This window comes from Lutra lutra, chromosome 8 (genome assembly GCF_902655055.1).
Source record: "Lutra lutra chromosome 8, mLutLut1.2, whole genome shotgun sequence".
Taxonomy (NCBI): domain Eukaryota; kingdom Metazoa; phylum Chordata; class Mammalia; order Carnivora; family Mustelidae; genus Lutra; species Lutra lutra.
The window spans coordinates 130,904,081-130,921,877 of NC_062285.1; the positions used below are offsets into that span (position 1 = coordinate 130,904,081).

The 17,797-nt window shown below is 51.8% G+C and overlaps 1 protein-coding gene across 3 annotated transcripts in view; it reads right to left on the reverse strand.

The window, feature by feature from the left end:
* The window catches only part of LARGE1 (LARGE xylosyl- and glucuronyltransferase 1), a 528,909-nt gene that overhangs the window by 45,039 nt on the left and 466,073 nt on the right, over positions 1 to 17,797 (reverse strand). For all 3 annotated transcript variants that reach the window (XM_047740096.1, XM_047740097.1, XM_047740094.1), the window contains exon 10: positions 10,529 to 10,684. In XM_047740096.1, coding sequence (XP_047596052.1) covers positions 10,529 to 10,684 — 156 coding nt within the window. The remainder of the gene's footprint in view (positions 1 to 10,528; positions 10,685 to 17,797) is intronic.

Here is a 17,797-nt window from a genome sequence, read left to right on the forward strand (position 1 = left end):
GTCCTTAACGAGTTCCCTGCAATTTGCTCAAAGGAGCTAATGCGTGTAGAAGTGCTTTGCAAACTGTAAAGTGCTACGCAAAACCCAAGCGATGTTATGATTACATGATGTACCTTTTCAAATTCTAAATTAGGATTTCTTCTTGCTAGCTGCAAGGCTGAGGTTATCTCAGGGGGAGGGCTGAAGCCCCCTAAAAAACGACACCCCCTTCCCACCTAGAGTATGGGTGATTTCTCCGGGGAGATGCTGAGCAGGAGGGAGGGCTTTCATTAACAGGGCTGAACGCCACGGCACTCCATACTGTGGCCACAGGGGGAGCGGTAGGCTCCTGACAAGCAAGTCACAGAAACAAAAGACAGATTTCTCCTGAGATAAAATGCATTTGCTAAATTGCTTCTTTGGGCAGCCAGCTGAGGCACAGGGAGATCTGGACTCCAGGGAAAATGGCCCTTTAAGCAGTTTACATTTCTTTCTTCCCATCCTTAAGGACAGTGGCCTGGATTGACCTCTGAGCTGTTGCAGGTGATGGCTGGTCATGCTGGAGGATTCAGAGGGGTTGGAAGCACGTCCCTGGCTTCCCAGTAAACTTCCGTTCAAAGTCCGGAAAAACTATGGAGAGAGGTTATGGGAAAAACCGGAAACAGAGACCGGATCCCTCTGACACTCACTCTCCATGTGACCTTAGCAAGTCATTTATCCGATTGCTAAGACAAGGGGTTTGGGTTTCTGAAAAGATCTCTCAAGGATCAAGTGCCCACTAGGGTCAGGGAACATGCTGGGAGCTTTGCAAGCATTTTCTCCTTGAATATTCACACTGACGCTGTGGCTTAGGGACAGCGGTCTGCCTTGTTTACAGATGAAAGCATTCATCATCTGAAAGGTTTAGCCACTTGTTCAAGGTCACATGATGAGCGAACAGAGCTGAAATATTACCTCCACATGTATCTCCCCTCATTCTTGTATGAGACCAAGTCACTACAATGCCTTGTTAGTCAATCTCTGAGGCTCTTTCCAGGTTTAATGCTAGATGGTTCTATGACTACAGGGGACTGAATGCATGTGTCCTCTCCAGTGATGGGGACCTTCTGCATGCACCAAGATTCATGGTCTCTTCTCTTCCTGGGCGCACAGCCAGGCTGCCTTCCCAACCTTCCTGCACGGCCAAGGCTGTTCAGTGGAATGTGGGCAGCTTCTCGCTACTACAGGCCCCACTTTCAAGGCAGATTCATGCACACTCCTCTCTGTTGGCCAGAACAAGGCCATCTGGCGGTGGAGTCCAAGGCTCCCTGGAGGGCAGAGCCACAAGATGGAAGGAGTCTGGGCCACTGAACCTGGAGAAAAGCCACCTGCCAATCAGAAACACCCATTTGGACTTATGCAAGTAATAACCCTTCCAGCATGCTGAGCCCATTTTAAATTGCTTGTGCTACTTTAAGACACCTACTTGCCTCTTCTAGCCGGTGAATGATGAAGACAGGGTACAACAGACCAAGCAAGGCGTCTACTCCTTCTTAAGATACCTCTCCTTCTGATGCCTCAGCAACAGGGGTGGAAGTATCTGGTGGGTAAAGCAACACTCCAGTATCCTGCTTGAGACTTCCTACGATTACTTTCAGTTTTCTGTCGCTTTGATACCCAGGACTTCATCTGTTCCTCCCACTATCTGAATGAGACAGGCAGGGCTGCCCTAGTGCCCTCAGCTGATTTGCTCAGAGAAGCTGGGACTTGAACGCACCTCTCCTGAAACCCACCTCAGCCCTCTTCCCTGTGGTTTTCCGGGGAGCAGGTGAGCTGCTTTATTAAACCACCCAGACAGGTATGTGCTAGGATTGGGGAATGAACCCCAGGTTCTACATTTAAACTGTTCATCTGGTCTGGGTGGGGAGACAAAGAAGCAAATCAGCAAGGACAATACTGAAGCCTGCGTGGCACGTTCCCTGACACCAACGCATTCGTAACACCAACAAGACTTAATGACGGTGGGGAGGGAGGCAGGTGCTGTGTGTCACACTGTCCAGCCTCATTTAGTCTTCACTGAGCCCAGTCAGATAGGACTAGTTGTGGTTCCCATTTTACAGATAGGAAAACTGAGGCTCAAAGAGTCTAAGTAAATGGCAGGAACTCTGAACTCTCATATTCAGTAATGCTTAGATTTTACGTGTGACAGTCCTGCTCCCAGAGCCGTCGTCCTCTTCTTAGACACTGTGCAAGGTGTCGGCTCGTGGAGGACAAGTCTGCCAGAAGAGGGAAGGGAGCTGCAGCAGGCAAAAGCACACGAAGGGAGAGTACCTGGCGTGTGTGGACGGATTACAACCAGAGCCTAGGGGTGTGAAGGAGGAATGTGTGCAGGCTGGAGCTGGAACAAAGCAGACAGGCCACGCTGGTGTGCTCATAGCCTGGACGCGTCCCCTGAGTGGCCTGACTGCATGGCTCCTCCCTTTATCCTCGCCCCTGGCCCCCCAGGCCAAGGCTGTGCTCCTTCAGGCTCTAGAAATTACCATGCCCGTGCAGGGCCCCTGGAGGCTGGCCCTGTCTGGCGCCGTCCACCCAGGGGCTCTGCTGCCTGCCGCGTGATTGAAGAACGGGTGACATGCAGCCCACACGTGAGAACAATAATGCATTCTGCTTTTTCTCTGAGGTTTCTCCGGGATACAGCTGTTTCCACAGGGCCATCTGGTCCCCGCACGGCCGTGCAGACTGATGCCGGAACGTGTTTCTAGAGTCTGCTTCTATATGTCTTATTTTTAACTTCTAATTGAGCCACGGGGACGCTGTGGTCTTTTTGTCTGGATGGTGCTGGTATCAGGGAACGTGCCGCACAGGCTGCCCAAAACCTCTGTTGGATGAGGGAGTCTGGAAACCCTCTTTCCAGAGGCAAGGGGGAACCACAGAGCAGCTGAAGGGAAGGGGGCAGGACAAGCTTTCTGGCCAACGCTTGGAACCAGGCCCCCTCGGATGGGTGGCACTTCGCACACCTTAACCCCTCAACCCTCATGACAGTCTGGACTGGGCTTACTCACTGACCATTTGACAGATGAGACTACTGAGGCCACGGGACGGAGAGTTATGCCTGTAGTCTTAGATCTAGTCCTCGGGCCAGGTATTCTGATGTCAACGGCCGGGATCTTTTCAGCACTCCACAGATGCTTCAAGGAAAGGACTTAGAATAGTTCATGTGTTCACCCAAATTCACTGAGCGCCTAGCAGGTGCCAGGCCATCTTTTATGGGCATGGAGATACACTGATGAATGAAGCAGATAAAATTCCCTGCAGTCACTGAGCTTCCTTTCTAGTAGCAAGAGACATGATCTACTGAGGAGTGAATGTACTATGCAGAAACATGAAGTCAGGAGCCCCGGGAGACAGGGATGCTGGGGTACGGGGCGGGTACTGCAGGGGGAGATCAGGGAGCGATGTAAATACTTGCAAAAAGACCAGTCATACAGGTTCCAGCACTGCCACCACCCAGGCCCATGATTTCATTTCTCTGAGCCTCCATGTCCTCCTCTAGAAATGGAGGTAATAACTACCTTGCGGGGTTTGTGAAAGAGTAAGGAATGGTGACAACCACTAGAATGATCACTGAATAACCTGTAGTTCTCATTATATTCATTTTATATCCAGAGCTCCATCCACTTGGGAAGCACGGCCCTGGTTCATCACTTCTGAGTGACACAGACCTGCTTTCCAATCATGGCCCACCGCTTAGGGGCTGTTTGACTTTGAGCAAGTAACTCATCCCTTCTGAGCTTTGGTTTCCTTATCTGTGAAACGCGACTCATAAAGCCTACCTCCCTCGATTGGGGTGAAGATTAAAGTTGCACTTCCTCTTCTCTTTCCCTGCAGGAAACCCCCAATTGGCAGAGGCTCAAAAAAGCAGATGAAGGTCTTGAAGCGACAAAGAGAGCTGTCTCCATTCTAGGAGACACTGGGATGACAAACGCCTGGCACAGGGACACAGACTCAACAGGCTCCAGCATCTCCTGTGTCGTCACTCGGAGACTGGTTCTGGTTTCCTGGCAGGCTGTCTTGGCAAGGATGCCGTGGATGGGGCGGAACCCGAATAGAATGGGCAGGGCCAAGTGGAAGGGGCCAGGCCATTGATTAGTGATGTCTGCTGCGGACATGGGCCAAGGGAGCGCTACATCTGCAGACACTGTCCACTGACTTACAGTTCCACAGATAGGTCAAAACTCACTGGAGTCCAGTTTTTTGTTGTTGTTTTTTTTCTTTTTTTGCACGTTTTTGGCTGACTGCTATGTTTCATAATTTAACTTCTACCATGACAACGCAGGATTCTTTTACTCGGGGTCTTTCTGACTTACATTCCATTGGTTTTTCTATCTTTAGCTGCCAGAGGAAGGATGAACGGGGAGGGGAGCCCAGAAAGGGTTGTTCCGAGGCTGATGAAACTGAAAACGACAGCTGTCAGTAAAGAGATCTGCAGAAGAAGCAGGATAGTCTGAGGCCATTTCCTGCCAGGATAACTAGCATCCTCCTTCCTCTGGCCAATTCTTACCCCCCTCAGCCCAGCCAGCACAATCTGACTCACTGAAAACGGTAAACTGAGTTTTGTATACTTAGGTTACTGAAGGAAGCATATGTCCTTTACCAAGATTCCCACCCAAATTGATTAAAACCTGCATGTTCCAGCAGCCCTGCATTTTAAAAGGTGAGCTTCCTTTATCTGGAAAGTTCCCTTAGGTGGAACAAGGCACTTTTGATATAGCATGGCTTAATCAAACAGTGCTTAGGGAGAGCGGCAGGTTTCTGAACAACCAATGTATGGAAACATGCTACCCTATCTGCAAGACTGTCAGGGACACAGGGGCAGGGGTATCCTTATTTTTCACCGCTCTAGAGGACGGGACTCAGAAATGGATTCCTTACGGAAGGGAAGACTACACTCGACACGAGGAAGAATGGTGAGCATCTGGAGCTTTCCCCCAACAGTGGAGTCAACTGTTAGAAGTGATGAGCTCCCTGTCTTTGGGAGGATTCCAGCAGAGGCCAGATGCAAGCCTGTTAGAGATGCTGTGGAAGGATTTTTGCATGGACTAGGGGTGGAAAATATCCGTGATGATCTGCCTGTGTTCTGTGGAGCCCCGGGGTTCCCTGGAGACACCTGGGGCCGTGTTGCTGAGGAAAAGGGAGGGGCATTGTGGGATCATCTACTGTCAGTCTAAACCATGGTTTCCAAACCAAACCGTCTTGTCCTAGAGCAAGAACCCTGAACACAGAGTCTAGAACGGGGGCCTGCTCTTCCCATCATAGCTTCACCCTGGTTTCCTGAATTCATTCATGTATTCTCTTTGGCAGCAAGGTCAGCCCCATGGCCTCTCCTTCCTTCCTGGAGTCTCTAATTGGTGGGAAATCCACTTGGGATCGTGTGGTGCAGAGCGAAGCTGCTGATCCCTGCAACACTTTACAGACCGAGCTCTAAGAAACGCTGCAGGCCCCCCCCGCCCCCCGCCGCCCGCCAAGCCTGCCTAGGAAAAATGTGAATCAACCCTGAAGACTGTTCACGGAACAACAGATTTGGACCCAGTATCAGATGGGTTCGGTATTGTGATCTGTGGAAAAAATGCACCTCAGGGAACGCTGCGCTCCTGGTGCCGAGTCCCGTTTTTGGTGACTTAACATAAAGCATCCATGGAACACTGTGACAAAGGCATCACTGTCCCCCATTTATCAGATGGTGACCTGAGGCTCGGCGCACTCGCATGACTTCTCTGAGTCACGCGTCTCCAGAATGAGTGAGCTGTGATGACGAGGGAGCCCACCGTCATCCCCCATCATCACCGTCACCATCTCCCTGTGAAGAAATAATCGTAATGAGCTTGTGCAGCTGTTTATGTTCTCACATTGCCTTCCTCTGAACGCTCCCTGTTCCTGTTTACCTCTGGTCTCCGCTGTCCCTGCACTCCCTCCCTCCCTCTAGGCCCATGCTCTGTATGTCCTCATTCCTCCTTTCTTGGCCTTCAAATCCTCCTCCAGGAAGTCCTCTGTGATGCACCTGCTCTCCCCTAGTGTGTGAAATGCCCTCCTCGTGTGCTGTTGGAATGCCAGCTTGGTCTGGTGCTTCTCATGCTGGAGAACGTCCCCCGCCCCCCACTGCCTGCATCCCTCACTAGATCAGGCTTCACTGGGCAACATTCCTCCTGGATCCCTAGCCCCGTGGCCAGCGACTGTTGGAACGACTATCTCTGGCTGGCAGATACCGCCTTTGGAGACCTCTCTCCTCTGGGACCAACAGCCCCATGAAGAGGTTTCTGACTTCATTTCTTCGAGACTGCCACCCTCTGTGCACTTGTCACAGCTCTAACCAACTTCTCCCACGGAGCAGGGAGCATCTAGCGTTGGCCCAGATCCAAGATCTTACCTTTTCCCTCAGGCTGTGTTTGCTGCTACCATTTGACATGTTGCCAAAGGGCCGGGGCGTGGAATTCCCACAGGGACACAGTTCCAGGAACCCAATGTTACAGCTACCTCTCCTGGCTCCAGCCCCTGCCCCGAGGGGTGGGCTCAGCCTGAGGAACCTGGCTGCAGGAGGCATGAGGACCTGCCCTCGTGATTTCTGAGGGCTAGTTGCACCTGTGCCCCTGTTCTTAGCACCCACACAGCAACCCACCTGTTCTCTCCATCCCTGCTGCCACTGCCCTGGGTCAGAGCCCCAACACCAGCACCTTTTTGCCTGGGACGTGGCAATGGTCTAACCGGCCTCCCTGCCTCTAACCTGTCCCTCTCAATGTGTGAGATCCCATTCAGGGAGTCATTTCCCTCAAATGTCAACCTGACCATGATTAAAGCCCTTTGGCGGCTCCTCACTGCTGACAGGTCAAGTCTAAACTAAGCACAGCCAAGGTCCCTCCGGTCAGCTTCATTCTTTGTCACTCCCGACATGTCTGTGCTCTAGGACGCCGACGACCAGCATGTTCTCCTTGGGCTCCCTGCTTTCCAGCTGCTCTGCCCTTTACGTGGTACTGCCTTCGTCTCTCCTACTCGTTCAATACGTATTTGTTAAGAGCTTATGATGTGCTTGCTTTGCTGCTAGAGGAAGGAGTCCCCAGGGGCGAACAGGACAGGCAAAGTCTCTCAGGGTCTTGTATTCTTTTCTTCTATTTGGAAAAAGAAATAGGAGCCAGCTGCACGAACCGAAATACTGTGAATAGTAGCAGGTGCTCTGACGAAAAGAAAACGGGGCACGTGGCAGTGACCTCCAGCTTTCCTGGAGGTGAGCGGTGGGGCAGGGCTAGTTTCTGAGGATGCCGCATCTAGACCTGTGGACCCTGGGGGCAGGGTATTCTAGGCGGAGGGGAAGCACGCACAACAGCCCTGCCTTGGGAATGAGCCTGAAATGCACAGGAAGGACAGGCGGCGGGTGTGGCTAGTGCACAGTCAAGAGCAGAGCCTTTGGGACAACAGCTGTGGTGAGCGCTCAGCGAAGGCCGCGCTCTCATGCCTGGCCCTCCCTGCACCCGGAGAGATCAACCTCTTGGCATGTCTCACACTCGTTACGTGTCAAGCGACTTCCGTATAGGGATGGGGTCAGCCTCTAAGTTCAACCCCAGTGCCCTGCAAGGTGCCCAGCAGATGGCGGGCATTCACGCATGCTTGTTGAGCAAATAAGTGCAGTCACGGATGACGAGAAGAACCAGTGATGACGTCCCCACTACCAGGGGAAGCTGGTGGTAGGAGAAGTGTGGGTCACATCTAACGGGAGTCCTACTTCATGAGACTCTGACCAGTGCACCTGGAGGACAGTTAACTGATGGCTTCATCCTGCCAAGGCTTTTTATGTGAGTCTCTTCCATGCAGGAAAAAATAAAGACAGGAGAACAGTTTTCATTTAGCATTTGGGGGAAAAGTGCCGAATGGGCACTCAGATATTGATGATGATGGCAAATACGGATTTGAGCAGGAAGGAAAAACCAGAAGAACACACCATTTGTCGAAACCTCTAAGTGGTTCCCAGAATCTGAGCCAGAGTTCAAGTGCTTAATGGTATTTTTTCCTCTATTGCCAGTGGGAGAGAAGGGCAGACACTACTGGCAAAGGCATGGAGGGTGATGCGGGGAAGGGCCATAGCTCGAGGGGACTCCACTGGACCTGGGAGCTGAATACCGGGGGACATGGTGGCCTTGGGGCCAGTCGTCCAGGTAAAGGGCCAGGTGAGTGCCTCTTCTAGACCTTCCACAGACACCTTCCCTTGCCACTGGGAGCCAAAAAGAATTCTCATAATGTCCAACATAAGAACATAAACAATAATAGTAAAAGAACAAAATTCTGACTCCACCTGCTCACAACATCCTTCCAACCTGCCTCCTGCCTTCCTGATGCTCGGCTTCTGCTGCTCTCCTCACCCTCAGCCCCCTGGGCATGCTGCTTGTCCTTCAGGTCCTCATATTGGGGCCCTGATCTGCCTCAGGGCCTTTGTACTGGCTACTCCCGGCTACCCAGAATGTACTTCCCCTGCTCTTTCACCTCGCTCCCCAGGTTTCCTGAGGCAGAATTGGCAATATAAAAAATTACACATCATGAAAACAATTCGGTGAGTTTGGACATATGTTACTTTCACGACAATGAAGGTAATAAACATATCCATCATCCCCCGTTCCAAAGTTTCTTAGGCTCTTCTGTGTGTATGAAGAGTGTGGTCAGAACGCTTAACATGAGATCTACCCTCTTAAGATGTTTAAAGGCACCATATCCTGTTAACGACAAGTGCTACGTTGTACAGCAGATCTCTGGGACTTACGTTGTGTAACTTTGCACCCACTGAACATGGGCTCCCCATGACCCCACTCTCCATCCCCTGGTAACCAGCATTCTGTCGCTAGCTCTGTATGTTTATGATTTCAGATGCCTCTCATGTGAGGCACTCGTGTGGTAGTTACCCTTCAGTGACGGGCCTCTTTTCTCAGCATCTCAACTCCCTGGCCCACCCAAGTTGTCACAAGGGTAAGGGTAAGAGTTCCTTAGCTCTAAGGCTGGACAAAATTCTATTGGACACATGCATTTTATCCGTTCATCTGTGGATGGGTGGGGGGTTGTCTCTCCCGTGGCCATCAAGGGTAACGCGGCCCTGACTGTGGCAAAGCACACACTGCCTTGGGGATCCCTATCTGAGTTCTTGGGGATACATCCCCGAAGTGGGGCTGCTGGGTCAGAGGACAGTTCCACCTGTCATTTCTGGAGGAGCCTCCCTACTGTTCGGCACAGCGGCCCCAGCATCTTGCATTCAACCCGTAGTGCACAGCATTCCGATTTCCCCACATGCCACCAACTCCCATCCCCTTCTGTTCTTTGGTAACAGACACCCCAACACGTGTTCGGAGGTAGCACATTGTGGCTTTGATTTGTATTTCCCTCACTCCCTGCTCTACTACGGCTGGTTCTTTCTTGTCATTCAGGACTCAGAGGGCCATCACCTCCTCGGAGAAGCTCCCTCCCCACCCCGACCCTGCAAACCCGTGGAGGAGCCCAGTTGCTCATTAACATTCCGCCATGGAGCACCTGCCGCTGGCCGATCACTTCCCTTGAATGTCCATACAGTTATCAACTCTGTTTCCCCCATGAGCACATTAGTGCCACGACCGCAAGGACCGGTGTCCTTTTGTACCTGTGAATGCTCACTGCTCTGACAGGAAGGCCCTCAGTGAATGTTCGCTGAATGAACAGATTAATTCTGTGTCTAAAACTGAGGGTCAAAGAAAGGGAGGAAATGCTTTTTGAGCACCTAACGCATGGCAGAGGCTGAACCAGGTGCTTCAAATGCAATTTCATACTTAGTCTCAAGACACAACTTTAAGTTTTGCATCTCCATTCGGTGGTTGAGGAAGCAGAAGCACAGAGAGGTTGAGTGACCTGCCTGACGTCACATACTTGGTAACTGGACAAACCCAGGCCAGCCTGTCCTGCCCTGCCTTTTCCGTGACACAGAATGCTGTCTTCCCCATTTCCTGCTCCCCAGAGCTTGAGATCACTCTCTACTTGGCTGCTTGCTAGCTCTGAGCAGCCCAGGGAACCTCCATCTCTCCACTTCCATTGGGGAAAGAAAGAGGGTCTCTAAGAACATCCAATGAGATACAGCAGGCAAAAATTAAAAGCAGCAAAGAGACAGAAAAACACAGGTGCTAGCTATGCCTGTGACCACGTACCGAACATTTCCTTCGCCTAGGCTAACCCTCCAGGAGCCTGTTACTTGTGAAAATCTTTGCTGCCACCCGCGCGCTGACCGCACCGAACTCTGGCTCTCCCGCGTGGGTGCCACGTCCACAAGGACCTCAGAGTTTTCTGGCTACGGAGAGACACACTATCTATTGCTTCATGGGAACTCTGGCTCCTTCTGCTTCCTCTGCTTGGAAACTCTGGGCCGAGCGTCCCCGCTCTGCACCCGCAGTGATGCTGATGCATCTGTGTCCCCCACCTGATGGGACACCCAGGGCAAGGGCAGGGTACTGTCCACCCTGGGTGTGCCTGGAGCCCAGTGTGTGGGGGCCTCCCCTGCGCCCTGCGAGCCACTTACATTTTCACTGTTGACGTCAGCCTCACTGGGGCAGCCGAAGAGCTCTCTCCGCAGAAGGTTGCCGTCGTACTCCAGGAAGGTCAGGTAGAGGTTGCGGAAAAACTCCACGTGCTTGTTCTTCACCCGCAGCTTCTTGGGGGAGTTCCAGTGGATGACCTGGCAGGGCGACAAGGAGGCAAGCAGGCAGGGAGGAACTCGCACTTGTGCACAGACTCGGCTGGCCACCGGTCTAAGCACCGTTTGTGGGCTCGTCCATTCACTCACTCCCTCACTCATTCCTTCACGATTTACGGTAGGCAGGTGAAGAGGAAGGGCTCCGAGGCCAATCTGCACGGGTTCAGGTCCTGCCTCTGCTCTCGGCCAAGTGACTTACTCTCCGTGCCTCAGTTTCCTTGTCTGTGAAATGGGGAGAGCAACAGCTCCCTTCTGTGCCAGTGTGCGAGCTTCCCTCATTCCCAGCCTGCTTGGCGACGCTGAGGTCAGGACTCTGCAAACCCTACTTCTACTTTGCTGGCCGCCTCCCCTAAGATGCTGCCAGCGGGGGCTGTGAGAGGGAGACTGGGGGTCTAGGGGAGGATAAAGGAAGGCGGCCCCCTCGTGCTTCCTGTGCCTGCGTCACCCTATCTCCTTTCTTCCAGGCGGCAGCGGCCCTTCCTTCCTGTAGCAGCAGCTAGAATCATTTTGCAGCTTTTCCAACACTCAGGATGAGTTTCCTGGTCCGCCTCTGGAGCTGCCTGCTGCCCCCAGCCCAAGCCTGGGTGCCAGCCCCGACTTGTAATGCTTCCCACCTCTCCCTCTGCTCCTTCGGCTCCGGGGATGGGAAATGTTGCCTGCCATTTTCTATTTTTGCTTTTTTTTCATTACCAAATCAACACTTTACGTCTAGTTGCCATTTTTAAAGATTAAGTTCTCTGTTCGAATAATTGGTATGGTTTCTGCCTCCGGCCAGGACTGACGGATGCACCGTGTCACAGAGCTGTCGCGAGAAAAAAATGGGTTCCTACACGGAAAGCACGTAAGTTGCGTCTGGCAGAAGGTGAGCTGTCCATGAAGGCTGGCTAGTAAGTGCATGGAGTGTATTAAGTTGGGAGAAAGGGCAGTGAGCTCTGCTGACAGTGCTCGCCCTTGATTGGCTGGCGGCTGGCCAGAGACGTGTCCACAAACAGCACAGAATGTGATGGTGGAGGGAGGCTCACGGGGAAAGGGGGCTCTAACACAGGGGCTCTAGGGATGCACGTGCTGGGGCTTGAAGGACAAACCAGAGTTTCCCGGGAGGCAGGGGACCACCAGCCCAGAGGGAATGGTGGTGGCATGGTCCAGGGCAGGGAAGGCCCTCCGGAAAACGTGAGCTCACGTGCTGTAGCCGGAGCTCAGGGGCCAGGTGGGTTGGGTGGGAGAGGAGGCTGAGGGGGTGAGAGGGGCACAGGAAGAGCCCAGCTCAGAGCTCAGCTGTGGCGCTGGGGATCTTACGGAGGGGGAATGACTAACTCTGGCTTTGAGTAAGATGATCGGACTGTAGGGGACCCTGGGTGGCTCAGTGGGTTAAAGCCTCTGCTTTCGGCTCAGGTCATGATCCCAGGATCCTGGGATCGAGCCCCACATCGGGCTCTCTGCTCAGCGGGGAGCCTGCTTTCCTTCCTCTTTCTCTGCCTGCCTCTTTGCCTACTTGTGATCTCTGTCTGTCAAATAAATTAAAAAAAAAAAAAAGATGATCGGACTGTAATGGACAAGACAGGAGTGGTGGGGTGGGAGGGCCAAGTGAGGAGCCAGCAGGAACAGTTCATGCCCTTGGCCGGGGAGCTGTCTGGGGACGGGGGGACCCTTCATCACCAGCATTATGTCAGGGTCTTTTAATCCTCACAGCGACCTGAACAAGGAATACAATTCTAGAGATGAAGAAGCTGGAGCAATGACTTGCCCAAGGCCACAAAGTTGTTAAACGTGACAACCGGGATTCGAGCCCAAGTTCGAATAAACCTGATTTGAAAGCCCACGGTCTTCCGTCTGCACAGGGAGAACCGGAGAAGCCAGGTTTTCAAAACTTCCCTGTTCATGCCTAGTCGCACTCCAGGAGAAATAAACTAGCTCTTGCCTTTCCCCCACTCGCCTCACACGGGCGGGAGGACGAGCATAGTTGACACTGAGACAGAGGAAGGCAACGCGGTGTCCAGAGCTCGGTCCCTTCCTGGCTTCCTCCTTTAGCCACGTTCTGCCTGAGCTGGGCCTCCACCATTTGGAAAGATCTGGAAGGCCCGCTCTCTCAGGGTTCAAGGCCCTTGCAGCCGTCGGGGTAAATACTGTTCTGCGAGACCAAGCCCCTCTCTCACGGCACAGGGAACACAGGGTAACGGCAGAGGAAGAACTGAGGACGTCAGGCCGGCTTGGCCGTGACTCTCAGTTGTGCGGGTCCCTGGGCAGCTGGTCTCACTCTCTGCGGCCTCGGTTTCTTCACGAGCAAGGTGGGAACCAGTAATCCCGACTCCACAAAGCAGTTAAGAGGCCTAAAGAAATGCCCAGCCCAGTGCCTGCAGGTCAGGTGACCCTGGATTCTGGGGGTTCTCTTCTCCTCTCAAAGATGGTGGCAGAAGCCTGCCTACCGGCGTTCTGCCCTCATCTCTCCTCCTTCCAGCAGATCCTCCCTGGGAGGAGGCCACTCGACGGCGCTTGCATTTCAGGAAGGGAGGAGCGTGCAGGGTGCGTTCTCTTCCTCTGCCTTCTGAAGGATGCGAGGGGTGAGGAGAGGAGAGATTCTCCCCCCGAGGATACACCAGCCTGGGCATGAGAAGGTCCTGGGCCACGCATTAAAATAATTGCATGCGAGCTGGTGTCACTCACACCCTGTGGGGATCATGTCTTTGCTGCAAGAGATTTTGGTGCTTGCCAAGTGCTGAGCCAGCAGGGAGGCTGATGGATGTGTATCTGACTCAGGGAACTTGAACAACAGGGAGAAACTTACACTAAGTAAAAGTAAGGGCTGGCCTGTGGGTCCCCGGACAAACAAATATGCCAGGCACTTTGGAGACACTGTGTCATTAAATCCCTCCCCCAATTAAGCCCATTTGGATCCCACTGTCCATTTTATGAAGACGATTCCTGACTTATCTGAATCTCACAGCTGGTAAGCGGCAGAGCTGAGATACGAAGCCAGCTCTCAGCCCGAAACCCCAGGCTCCTTCCTGCCACCATGCATGGCATCAATGACATCAATGGGTAGAATGCTTTGCAGAGGAGGGCAGTGAGGCTTACAGAGGAGGTGGCTTGTCCGAGATCACATGGTGAGTTTGGATCGGGTCAAGGCTACAACGAGGACCCAGGTCTGCAGGTGCCCCCAACCCACGCCAGGCCACCTCTTATCTCATCATATCTCATTCTGCTCTGTGCCCAGGTGGGAATCTGGGTCTGCCTATCGCCTCTGGGTAGACACTGGTGCCTGCTGTTCTAGAAAAAGCAGCACAGGGTAAAGGAAGGTAGGGGGAGAACATGGTGGGATCACCGGCAGGCCAAGGGGATTTGAGAAAGCCCTTTGCAACCTGGCTGCCCTGGGCCAGGGAAGCCCCCTCAAAGGCTCACTCAAAGATCCTGGTGCTTGCCAAGTGCTGAGCCAGCAGGAAGACTGAGGGACATGCAGCTGACTCAAAAAACTGGAAGAGGGAGAAACTTAACGTATATCCAGATTTACCGTTTTCTCCTGAGCAGGGCACAGCATACTGCATTCCGTTGCGCTAGGCTCTGGAAAAGTAAATCAGAGCTGTGTTTATCTAATACCCACTATACACCGGACATCAGGCCAAGGCTGGTGTGTGCGTGCATGTGATGTTTTCACATTCGATCCTCAAAACAAGTGACTGTGCGGCAGGCACCGAGAGGGGTCGTGAATGCAAAGATGGACACAAGGGATAGGACTCTCTGGAACTTAAAACTGCGAGAGAGAGCAGGATATTCAGTAACTGTCCATTTTAAATTACAGGTGTGATGTACTCCCTTAAGGAGATGTTGTTAAAGGGAGGTTGTTAGTGATGGTTTTTGGTCAGGGCCATCTCAAGTATAAAGCAACCAAGGCCCAGAGGGAGAAAGTAACTTGCCCAGAGTCACACAGCAGAGGGAGAAGTCGTGCCCACGTTCTCTCTTCCGGGGCACTGATCCTTCTGCTAAACCATATGCCTGCTTCGGAAAATCTGACTCAGGGTTAGTCTTGCAGATAATTTTGATCAGCGCTTGTCTGACTACTGACAAATGTCATGTCCTGGTCCCTTGAGGGACAGCATCACCCATCACTGCTGGCTTGGGCTGCTGGTGTAGATGACATCTGCTGACAAGCTTTCACATGTGAGATGGAGTGACACTGGAGAAAATGTCCCGAAATAGACTTCTGCGAGGAGCTGGTAAGTGCGTGTAAGTCTACCAAGGCTTGTGGAGAAAACCTATCATAACTTATCCCACTTGCTGAGGCACGTTAGCACGGCAATCATAATTATTATCAGCAGCTAACATAGATGGGATGTTTGCTGTGCGCCAAGCACTGCTCTGAAAACTTCACTGTCAGAACTCATTTAACACTGTCACTCAAGGGTACAGGTAATTAGTCTCCTTATCCCATCTTACAGGTGGGAGAAGTCCAGCAAACTGCCCCAAGTTACATGGCTAGGAAGTGGGGGGCAGTCAGGATTTGAATCCAAAGAGACAGAGACATTAGGGATCTGTAGCATTTCTCTCATGTCTGTATCACTATGTAACTCTATTCCCAGCCATGAATGTGAGATTTACGGAAGAATTATGGGATCAGAAAAGAAGCCTACTTTCCCTTTCCGAGTACAGGGATCTCGCCTATCCCTGGGATACTGAGGCTGCAGGACGGTTTAGGACTTTTCAGACACAGGGGCTGAGCCTTCGGCTTGGCAGGAAGCAGGGAAGGAGGCATCCGGGTCACATGCCAGGTGGACTGCAGAAGCTACCAGGCACCAGGGGCCCCAAGGGTGGGATGTGATTGCATCTGGAATGTCTGTGAAGGCTGAGTAGACGTGCAGACTTGGGAGTCAGCCTGTAGTGAGCCAGAGACACTGATAGAAATGGATCACTGTCCAGGAAACGTAAACATCATCTGGGAAGACAGCAGAAGCCCACTTGATTAAAGGAAAAACACAAGACTCTATCGCCCATCAGGGAAAAAGCATTTCAAAGGTAGAAACGAGACCTCAGTATGAGGACAAGGTTATGGAAAAAGCTTAGTCAAAAATTCAGCTTCTGAAGCACCCAGATTCTGGAGGGTTCTTAAAGTAACTTATGGCGCCAAAACGCTATGACATCAGAGCCCGAGTGTAAGTGCCAGGTGAACAAGAACATGGCCCTTATGTCTTCCACGTCACAGGGATCAAAGGTATCTGGAAAATGGGTCTGTCTCAAGACTGGCCCTGATTTTTCTATGACCCACAGAATTTTCTACAACCCTCCTTAGCCTGGTATTTAAGCCCATTTAGAACTGGCTCCCGCTTACAATCCCTGTTCTATCTCCAGGCTATAAGAACTTCTTGGCATTTCTGGAACCTATTGTTCACGACTTAGTGCCTTTACATATGCTTTATCCCCTTCCCCAGAACATCCTTCTTTCTTCTCTACCATGTGAATGCATGGAATGTATCAGCCTCCATGGCTGAGCTCAAATGTGTATCTCTTCTGTGAATCTTAGCCTGACTGCTTGTGGTAGAAGGTCCCCTCCTCGTAGCTCTCTCTACCTCATTCTTCATTCCCGGCAGAACACTAACTTTGTAGTTGCAATCCTCAGCTCCTGTGAATGGATCATGATCTGTTTAAGATCGAAGCTAATCAGGATGATCCTACATTCTGATACCCCAGACCTCCTTGCAGCGAGGGTTGGCCGTAAGAATCAGGATTGGCGCATATGATTCGGGCTCAATGTGGACGTTAGGACGGATACATGGGGAAGCATGTATATGACTGCCTACAAATAAGGTTCAGATAATGTGCCATTCTCCTCCCACCCACTCACCTTTCTGCTGTGAACAGAGAGGTGATGACTGGAACCATGACAGTCATCCTGTGACTGTGAGGAAGAGGTTAAGACACTACTATCTACACACCAATGTCCATAGCTATTCCAGAATTCTTACCTAAGAATTAAACCCCACTATTTTATTTGAAGCCTCTGTGTCCTGGGTTTTCTGATTCTCACTATAAGCATTCCTAATGTAACACCTGGGCTGTTGCTCGGCCCTTCCTCAGTGCTCCATAACTCTTGCACTTAACTCTACGAAGAACTCATTGCACACTCTTGTAATTATTTATTTACATGCCTGGACCTGGAAGCACTAGAATGTGAATTTCTGGGCTGGCAGGGAGCATGACTTATTATTCTTCCTGAGTGCCACAGTGCCTGGCAGGTAGTTAGTATTCAGTAGCTGCCCTTTGCTTCAAGAATGGAAATCATGACGATGACATTCTCAATAATCCTCACATTCTGTCTGTCTACAGCAAATCATTTATAAAAGCCCTATTAATGTGGACTTTAGGATGGAGAAATATATTCCCCTCTTCTTTGTCTAAGGGCCAAAACTGCTTGTCATTTTCTCTTGAAGGAGTTCAAGCTCCCTCTGTTCTGGGCTTGTTTGGTATTTCAAGGAGGAGGACAATAGTCTCACGAGTCCCTTTCCTTGTCATCCTCGGGATTACAATGCACGGTCGAAAGGGACGAGCAGCCGGACCTGCCTGCCAGTCGCAGCTCCAACTCCTTATCGGCTGCTGGCCCGTGCTCAGTCGCCTAGGATCAGGGAGACAGCCCCTCATCTGCAAAAGGGACGTAACAGCGACCACCTGGCAGTCTGTGGTCAAGCCCAGGACAGACATATTGATGTACATAAAGGGACATCACATGTGCTCATCGGATTAAAAAAGAAATCTGGGATTTGAATTCACAAAACAGCCACCTTACCAATGAGGGTGGCTGGAGGAAATCAGAGTCTCTACATGGGAAGGAGGAATGAGAAACAAGACTTAAAATGAGGGATCGCAGTTGCTCACAGCCTGAGGCAGAAGGGTAGGACGGGTCGGACAGACAGCACAACCCAGAGAAGAAGCCACGCTAGGGACAGTCTCCTCCCGGCAGACTGCAGAGAGAGGCCTGAAGAGGGGCTCTCCAGTGAGGCCAACGCTTCCGGTCAGGTTTACACACTAAGTGGATACGGAAGGGGCACAGGAGCAAAGCAAATTTCACCCCTGCTTCCTCTCGGCTCTGTCACCTAAATCACTCGTTGCATA